Source organism: Pistacia vera, unplaced genomic scaffold, assembly GCF_008641045.1.
Source record: "Pistacia vera cultivar Batoury unplaced genomic scaffold, PisVer_v2 Contig949, whole genome shotgun sequence".
Taxonomy (NCBI): domain Eukaryota; kingdom Viridiplantae; phylum Streptophyta; class Magnoliopsida; order Sapindales; family Anacardiaceae; genus Pistacia; species Pistacia vera.
The window spans coordinates 361,630-370,719 of record NW_022196833.1 but is presented as its reverse complement, the minus strand read 5'-3'; the positions used below and the strand labels follow the sequence as shown (position 1 = coordinate 370,719).

Here is a 9,090-nt window from a genome sequence, read left to right as displayed (position 1 = left end):
ATCACCTAATTTTACTAATCTTGACCTTAATCCTCATCTTGACAGTAGCATAATCAAGTTTTGTTATACATGGGCCCTAATGGGCAAGATAGAGCTAGATTATTTTTTCCAAAACATAATTTTTACAAGGTTAGGTGGGCCTGCAGTGAAACTCCTGAACAAATGGCAAAGGACAGGCTGCCCGTTATTTTTCAAATTTTTATTTATGCATAAAAGTCTTCAACGATTGATATTCATTACAATAAATCAATGTGATTTTCAGCCACGTGAATGCAAAACGGACATAATTATCTGTTCTTGCAACCCCCAAAATGTAAGATACATTAGATAACCAGTCTGTTTATGCATTTTCTAGGTTTTCATAAGATAAAATTCACTAAAACTAAAACAAGGTATTACCTTAGTTTACCACCCTGCAGTCCTTCCTGACCTCCTGTCCTCCTGTGATGCTACTCAGTTTGATAATTGAGTGCACAAAAGCCTCTGTAAAAGCTTTGTGTGAGCTAGCAAACTTATAAACTAAACCTTTGGTCTTTGGATTAGTAAGCAGAGCTTGGTCTGAATGAAACAGGCTTTTCTGTTGTAGGAGAAGCCTGTAGTATGTGTTATCAAAAGTTGTTGGAGAAGGATCATTTGCAGAACCAAGATTCTTTGCCTTATGATTGACCGGACAAAGACTCCTTAACCTGTCAGCAAAAGTAGGATTCAACGTAGGATCGCTGTTCTGCGGGTATATTCTGCTTTCAAATGACGAACAATGCGCAAATCCGAGAGTATGTGCTCCTGCAAAGGGTGGTTAAAACAAAACATGGTAAATTTTCTTCTCGGAAATGGAACATGTGATTAGCCATGTCTAGGGCATTTGTGGTTTATTTACCTAAAAGAGCCGCTAGATCATCCATTGATAGACCCCTTTGCCTGAAGTTTTGCTGCAATTGTGAGATGTTGAAAGTTGGAGCAGGCAAGCTTGTAGTTTCACTAGCCCTTGATGTTCTCCCATCTTTTCTTCCTTTAGGCACATCCCAAGTTGGGCCCCCAGACTGTAAAATTAATCCAAAGATATGAACAGAATGATCAATCATACAAGTTTTAACCCAGTATTCTTTACCAAAAAAAAAAAAAAAAAAAAATGTAATGAGTGATTTTAATTTTAATCTGGTCTAGTCTTTAAGAAACTTTTAGTTTATGATACAAGATCACTAGATCTCATGTATGCAGACAAAGTGAGGAGATTTGGGTAGTTTGATTGTCTTACTAAGACCACAGCATCCCTTGCGGCAAAAGCTAGAATATCGGCACATGACACAACACCGGGGCACACACTTTCTATTTGTTTCTTTGCACTGTCAATTACAAAAAATGCATGCAATGAACCATTAGGGGGTGCATCCTTTTCTGCTTTGTTGTTCCCTTTTGAATTCAACAGAATAGAGCCATCGCATCCCTTTAGAAAAAAAGAAAGAATAGACACAAGCAATTAAGTTAGTTAAACAAACCTTTCAGAGACCAAAGGAAAAATTAGTAAAGATGAATATGGACTTCTATACCCTTATGAAACAGTCATGAAAATGCATCCGAAGTAGAGCTGCAGGGACGGTTTTGTCTCTTGATGTTGCAGTCTTGACAGTATTTGTGACAATGGACTCGGCAGTAGGGCATGTTTTGTCATAGTAATTCAAGCTTAATGCATTTCCTGGTGAAAAAATTACTGAAAGAATGAGGAGTGAGCTCAAGAATGCCACATTAAAAGCCATGATCAGGGCTTTCTCAGCTCTTCAAACTAGGTCTTGTGTGTGTGTGTGTGTGTGTGTATGGTAATTAAGCATTAAAAAAGGGTATTTATAGGGACAAAGATTTACTATTTACAATGATGAACGTGACCCCATAGTATGAATTTGTTGAGCAATAATGTTTGATAATGGAGTAGTAGAATTTAAGCATTCTAGCAGCTAGTGAGACAATCTTTTGTCACATCTCTCCTTTCACCTTCAATCATGCTAAGTTCCTTTAATCATCCTCACATGTGCTGAGAGATATATGATCAAGTTGGTTAATATTTCTTTTTCTTGAATTTTGAGGCATATTCATGATTGAATGTTTCCTCCGATAAAGTAACCCATTCAATGCATTTGCTCTTTGGGGCTGTAGATAACAGATAATATTTTTCAAATTGAACAGATGACGATGTTTGTTTGCCTGTAAACAATTGAGCATTTGATCCAAATTAACCTTATATTTGTTAACATTTACAAAACACTCAATTCACTCATGCAAACACTTTTGTCCTCGCTTTTTAAATTTTTTTGGACGACATTGTTTTTGTTATTATCATTATTTACAGAAATGTCATTATACCCAGAACTAGCCACCATTGCCAGCCACCGTCGACCGCCACTAGAGGCTGTCAAAAGTCACCATAATGGCGTACGATCGGTCGTATATAGCCGACCTGCGCTAGTGAGGCTTTTTTCGACTATGGATAATATCGAAAAAGGCTAAATCTGGTTGTTTCACAGGCATATCTATGGTCGTGAAACGGCTAACGTTTCATAGCCAAGTTTTTGGTAGTAAAACGAACGATATTTCACGACCAAATTTGTGGCACTGCTTGTGTCACGGCCATATCTGTGGCACTACCAGCGGTGGTGGTTGGCTGCTAGTAGAGGCTTGAGGTGGATAAGGGTATTTTTGTTAAGTTTAAAATGTTTTTTATTGCTATGGTGTTTTTGCTAAATCTAAAAAGTTGGGGGTTAAAAGAATTATTCAAAAAATAATAATAATAAATATTGATATATTAATATTTAAAAAAGAGAGTAATTTAGTAATTTATATAATATAACCATCCATTTATCCTTTCAACCAAACACATTTTTTAAATATTCATAATAATCTTTAAAATAATATTTTATTTTATTAATATAATATCCACATATAATAAAACATCTTATTATTTAACGCTTCAAGTTTGTTAGAATATAATAAAACATCTTATGATTTAACGCTTCAAGTTTGTTAGAATATAATAAAACATCTTATGATTTAACGCTTCAAGTTTGTTAGAATATAATAAATGTAGTATCATTATTTTTTACCTTTATAGAATGAATGCAAAAGATAATATTTTGTTGTCTCCTTTACCGAACCACTGTCTCCTACAGTAGATTATGGGGATAGTGATTACGTCTGGATAACTGATAATCACTGATTGAGCAAACATTATAGAGGGAAATCAAATCACGAGGAAAATATATTATGTAATCTTGTCTGATGATGGTTCACGATGTTGCTTTTTTGAGAGTAAACAACATGTTCCCACCCGAGGTTTAACGAAATCTAAAAGTAGTACCACTGGTTTCATTTATTCTAGATTACCACCATTAAACTAACAGTGTTAGTCACTGTTGGATTCAGAAGAGGGCAATTACCAAACTACCCTCCCATCTTCGTCTTCTTCTTCATCTCCCCCTTCTTCTCTTCTGCCGCTTCTCTCTCCCTCCCACAACCACAACACAACCACAACCACACTCCTCTCTCTCTCTCGAAACCCCAAAGTCACCACCACCACCACCCACCGCCATTCCACCCATCTACCGCCATTACAATCCCTCACCACCACCCGATCTTTGTCTTCTTCTTCTTCTCCCCCTTCTTCTCTTCTGCCGCTTCTCTCTCCCTCCCACAGCCACAGCCGTAGCCATAACCACGCTCCTCTCTGCCTCTCGAAACCCCAAAGTCACCACCACCACCACCACCATTCCACCCATCTACCGCCATTGCAATCCCTCACCACCGCCCGATTTCGGTCCCATTTGGCTCGATCTCGGCTTTGTTGGCCGTCCTAATCATCACCACAAACACCACCACCCTTCCACCTCCAAAACCTCCATTTTCCCCGACAGTGGTAGAGGGGAAGCAGTTGGTGGAGAGAAGAGAAGAAGAAAGAGAGAAGAAAAAGAGGAGAAGAAAAAGAAGAAGAGGAAGAATCTGGTGGAGAGAAGAGAAGAAGAAAGAGAGAAGAAAAAAGGAGAAGAAGAAAAAGAGAAAGAATCTGGACGAGAGGAGAAGAAGAAAAAGAAAAGGAAAAGGCAAAAAGGAAAAGAGGAGAAGAAGAAGGAAAGCAGTCAGCGGTGGTGTGTTGACACTTTTACCCTTAACCTTTTAAAATAAAACAAACAGTGTTAGATTAAGGGTGGGTATCTGAAATAAATCAAACTAAGGGTATTAACCTTGGATTTCGGTAAACCTTAGGTGGGAACATGTTGTTTGCTCCTTTTTTGATTATTGTAAGCTCATGTGTAAAAAGGCCCCTCGAATTTGTCGCCATATGGTAAAATGGGCCCTCAATTAACGAGGAGAATAAATTTGTGAAATGCCCTTTTTAACCCTCATCGTTTTCCACTTTTAATCCAATCTTGGAGGATATATATGTAATAAAATATTTTGTTTCTTCTTCCTCTATTATTTGCATTCCTTTGCTTTGTAAAAATAATCAAAATAAATAAAAGAGTATTTTTAAATTATTAAAACTAACTTTATTTTCCTATTACAAATACATTGACACCCCACTATTATCTCATAAACCCTAATTTTTTTATGTTATCTAAATCATTAAAGATAGTTTAATGTAAAAAGAAGATATATAATATGATATATCAAGTTATAAGCAATACAAACTTATGAGGTATTTAATTGTTTCTGATATAAATTTATTGTTACTTTTTTCTCAATAAAACTATATTTACAATTTTTTCATACAATTTTTTTTTTTTATATAACTCTAAAGTGACAACTCGTAATTGGTCAATTTACATTTGAGTAGACGGGACCTATTACAAGCTAACCAATCGTGAGCTGTCACATCAAGGTTATATGAAAAAGTTGTAAGTATAGCGTTGCTCTTTTTTTCTTCATAGTATTAGTGATTAAGGTTTACATTTAAGGTTATATATATATTACATTTCAGGTTTAAGATGAAATAAACTATTTATTTAAAGTTGTTTGGGAAAATTATTTATGTTTTAAAGTTGTTACCATATCTTTTCAAGCATGTTTAGAGTTTCTTGGCATGAAACTTTTTTGTATTTCCGTACTATCATTCTCATGATTACTTATTTTCTCTTATTGTTTAATTGCAACAATGATTATTAAAATAATGAATTGAAATCTTAATACATACTATTAAAACGTAAATTATAAAATAAGAAATCAAAACAATAATTTTTAATATTACACCTTTATTAAGCTATAACCTCCTTATAATAACAAATTAATTTGATCTTACTATTATGATTATACAAAGATTTTAGTGTATATATACATATATAACAATAATAAAAAGGGAAATGGTTTTTGCTTTTTATCCCCATCTTGAAGTTTAGTGGGGGATATAATTGTAATAAATATACAGTTTTACTTCAAACTTAAAAAATTAATAATAAAATATGAGAACAAATCAATCAATATCGTTATCACATAATTATAAATTAATTTGTTTACGAAATCAAAACCTCAAAGCTCTTACAACCAAGTAATCACTTTTAAACCTATCTTGGTGGAAGCAAAATATTGTTTCATTCCCGTTAAAAACACAGCACCCAGAAATGTCTGATGCCCAAATCTCATAACTTTTACAATCAAGTAATCAATTATAAATTTTATCTTGACAAAAGAAAATTCTAATTAATGAAATTTGTGATACTTGATTTGATTGATTTTAACTCATATTTTATAATTAATTGTTATTAATTTAAATTTACTTTTAATTTGGATAATGGTAAATATAAAGCTTTGAAATAAAAGCATAGAAAAAGATTTTTTTTTTCTCCACTTAAACTTGTAGATGGCGATAAAGACAAAAATAACGGGTTTTAAAAATCACTTCCTTGAACCATTAATCTTATGGTCAGATGACAAGATTTTAACTATCTGGATGAATTACCCATATGTCTTGTGTTTGAACCCAATAAAATTCTTATTTACCACATTTGTGACTTATCAAACCTATTGGATTTATAGGGAAAAAAAAATTATTGTCGTCGTTTAGAAATGTACCGGGGGTTACTCAGAATGATTCATTGCAAAGGATAATAGGCCCAGCCCAAAATAAGCATAATTAATTCATCCCCGTTGGCGGTTAAAGCTAAACTGGAAACTGGTTGGTTACTCTCACTGCACCAGTGCCATTAACAAACCTTAACAACGATTAATGTTTTGCTCTTGCTTTATATCACTTCCTTTCTCCATCGCTCTTCGCAATTGCGAAAACCTAGACCACAATTATGGACTCCAGTAACAAAATGAAAAGCAAGATCGAGCAAGACGATGATACGGATCACAGAACGAAGATGCTTCATCATGCTCTGAAGCAGCAATCGAAAGCCGATATTCACTCTCGACTGAAACGCTCGCTCACGGAAAGGAATTTCTCGTCTTCCTCGACTCCGTACGACAATAGAGGCCAACCTGAAAAGAAGCACAGAAGCTCTGAGAATTCTCCTCGCCATGACTGCAAAACCGAAGGAGAAGATGAACGGGAGGGGAAAGTGCAAGGATCAGAGAGTGATCAAGAAAGTGAATTGAAGGAAACTGGTTACGTGGCGTCTCGAAGTGAGTCAGAGGATGAAGATGACTTGAATGATGGTAGTTCTGATGACGATGAACAGGAGGAGGATAGTCAAGGGTCTGAAGACGAGGTAAAATTTGAATTGGTGTCGTTACGTTCCTTGTGCAGTTGTGCGGTTAAATTTTCTGTATGTTTCGTTACAAACTTGAAGTAAAGGACTTTTATTCCTGTTTGTGTTTAATTTATTGGATTTATCTTGTTGAACTGCAGGAAGATTTAGTAGAACTTGGTATGTTACCGAACAAGCTCGCTGTTGTTAACATGGACTGGAGAATTTTTAAGGTGCCTGAAAAACGGATGTTTTCGAATCGTATGAATTATTTTGTATTCGTTAATAACTTGGCTTTATGAATGATGTAATGTACCTACACTTTTGTTTAAACAAATTGCGCCAACTAGGGGATAATATTTCAGTTGTCGTCTTATTAGTGAGTTTATGCTCAGTTTTTCTTTTGGTGATGTAGGCTTGTGACTTGTTTGGAATATTGACCTCGTTTCTGCCGAAAGACGGACGGATTTTGTCTGTGGCAGTCCATCCAACTGAATTTGGAATTCAGTGTATGAAAGTGGAGAAAGTCCATGGTCCTTTTGGTCTATTTGGTAGTGAACATAAGAACTGTGATGGAGAAGACATTGAATTAACTTATGAAGAGAAATTGCGTGCTTATGAGAAAAGTACACTCAGGTAATTGAAATCTTTTCTTTTTTCAACAGTGTAATTTCAGTAGCTGTTTCATTGATGGGATGGAAGCCACTGTGATGTCGTTGGGATCCCAACTCATCCTTGTCTCTGAAAAGCACAGAAAACCAGCGGCTGTTATGGGACAGAAGCCTCAGTGATGTTGTTGGGAATTGATTTCACGTTGTTTGGTTGAGTCGTCAAATTTATTGTCCATGAAGGCATTTAGTTATATCATCCATAAAAGCAAGCTCTATTTTAGAACCTAAAGCTTTTGGCATAGCTTACAAGTTAATCTATGGATTTTAACCCCATTAAATCATTCTTAGTGGACTCAGTGAAATGAAATGTTATTTCTTTTATCATAATTTTGTTTTCTCTCTTTTTCAGGTACAATTATGCTGTAGTGGAATGTGATTGCAGTAGAACAGCAGACCATCTTTACAAAGCTTGTTATGGACGTCAGTTTGAAGGATCATCAATCAAGCTTATTTTGAAATTCATTCCTGACAATATGGAATTTCAATATCCACCACAGGATGTTGCAACAGAGGTATGCTTTTTGCCGTATGATTGAAATGAGCCAAGATATGTGTAATACATGCACAATAAAGTTCTCTGTACTTGTAGCAATAAAAGTGGGGTTATTGAGTACCATAATAGTAGCAAACTACTGATGTTCATGCTTTTTCGCTGCAGCTAAATTATTCTCACATATTTTTACTAATTGAGAGATACTTGGACTTGTGATGTAATTGCAATTATAAAATATTAATAATACTTGTTTCTGTTCAGGTTCCTGCAAACTATAAGGGTTTAGATTTTTATACCAAAGCACCACAGGTGGACAGAAATGTTGATCTTTCTTTGGATGACAAGGCACCAATTCCTGCAATGACTTTTAGTCAAAAATTTATTGCTGATCAGGTTGGTATGCTTGATTTGGAATTTCTTTAAAGCATATTTTTTATGGTTCTTTTATTGAGTTTTGTGAAATGTCATTTTCGTGTTGTATTTTATTATGTATCTTTTTCAAGGGTTATTTTATTTTCTCTTTCATACTGATACAATGTCTTTCCATGCAGCTGGCTGAATTGGATCCGTCTAATCCACTGCTCAAAAGGTATTAGCAAATATGGATCCAAAATCAATTTCACTTTCATTCTAAAACAAGAATTAATATGAATCAAAACACTTTGTTTGACTAAAAGAGAGTAGTACATAGAAGCATATTGAAGTTTTTAGTATTGTGTGTTGTAGGAGTGCTACATATGCTCTGCAAGTATCACAAAGACAACAAAATAATATTGATGAAAGGGCAGCCGTGGCTAATGGGGTAAATAGTTCTGATATAGACCCTTTAAAGAAGATAGAAGGGTCCGACTTTTCTTCAATTCTTAGGGTACTTGAGATGAAGTCAAAGCATTTTGAGATCATTTTTAAATATTTGAAGTAGTTTAATTTGCCTGTGTAAAAGTATCGATGTAAAACTTGACCCCTTTTATTATATTACTGGAATGATTGTAAAAGTTGTAGAATTCACAAATGGTATAATACTTTTGGCGCGCACACACACACACACACACACATATATAACATGTCATTGTACCAAAAAATATCATGTAATATATGTAAAATTTCCAGTAGTGTAGAAAAAAGAAAAACATTTTCTTACATTTTCTTAAGTTTTCATATTAATTCTTATAATTTTTTTTTTCAGAATTAATTCTTATAATAAAAGTATCTGACTTGAGACAGAATTATCATGGCCGTGGGGGCTCATTTTGAA

General features: G+C 34.6%; 2 protein-coding genes across 2 annotated transcripts; one reads left to right on the top strand and one right to left on the bottom strand.

The window, feature by feature from the left end:
* Nucleotides 1-52: 52 nt before the first annotated feature.
* LOC116120842 (peroxidase 64-like) lies at nt 53-1,790 on the bottom strand. Its single transcript, XM_031406811.1, has 4 exons — nt 1,548-1,790; nt 1,256-1,444; nt 878-1,040; nt 53-783 (listed from the first exon to the last, which is right to left on the bottom strand). Exons 1-4 carry the CDS (start codon nt 1,752-1,754, stop codon nt 401-403), a joined length of 942 nt encoding a protein of 313 aa, XP_031262671.1. The 5' UTR covers nt 1,755-1,790; the 3' UTR covers nt 53-400.
* A 4,367-nt stretch (nt 1,791-6,157) lies between these two features.
* On the top strand, nt 6,158-8,936 carry LOC116120853 (ESF1 homolog). The gene is made up of 7 exons (XM_031406824.1): nt 6,158-6,692; nt 6,833-6,904; nt 7,087-7,307; nt 7,692-7,854; nt 8,097-8,228; nt 8,387-8,424; nt 8,562-8,936. Exons 1-7 carry the CDS (start codon nt 6,279-6,281, stop codon nt 8,755-8,757), a joined length of 1,236 nt encoding a protein of 411 aa, XP_031262684.1. The 5' UTR covers nt 6,158-6,278; the 3' UTR covers nt 8,758-8,936.
* The last annotated feature ends 154 nt before the right edge of the window (nt 8,937-9,090 follow it).

Coding starts and splice junctions, on each gene's coding strand:
- LOC116120842 (XM_031406811.1), bottom strand. CDS start 1,754: ATGGCTTTTAATGTGGCATTCTTGAGCTCACTCCTCATTCTTTCAGTA. Junction 1,445..1,547: donor TTCATGACTGTTTCATAAGG/GTATAGAAGTCC, acceptor TTTTTTCTAAAG/GGATGCGATGGCTCTATTCT. Junction 1,041..1,255: donor CAAGGGATGCTGTGGTCTTA/GTAAGACAATCA, acceptor TTAATTTTACAG/TCTGGGGGCCCAACTTGGGA.
- LOC116120853 (XM_031406824.1), top strand. CDS start 6,279: ATGGACTCCAGTAACAAAATGAAAAGCAAGATCGAGCAAGACGATGAT. Junction 7,308..7,691: donor TATGAGAAAAGTACACTCAG/GTAATTGAAATC, acceptor TCTCTTTTTCAG/GTACAATTATGCTGTAGTGG. Junction 7,855..8,096: donor CACAGGATGTTGCAACAGAG/GTATGCTTTTTG, acceptor GTTTCTGTTCAG/GTTCCTGCAAACTATAAGGG.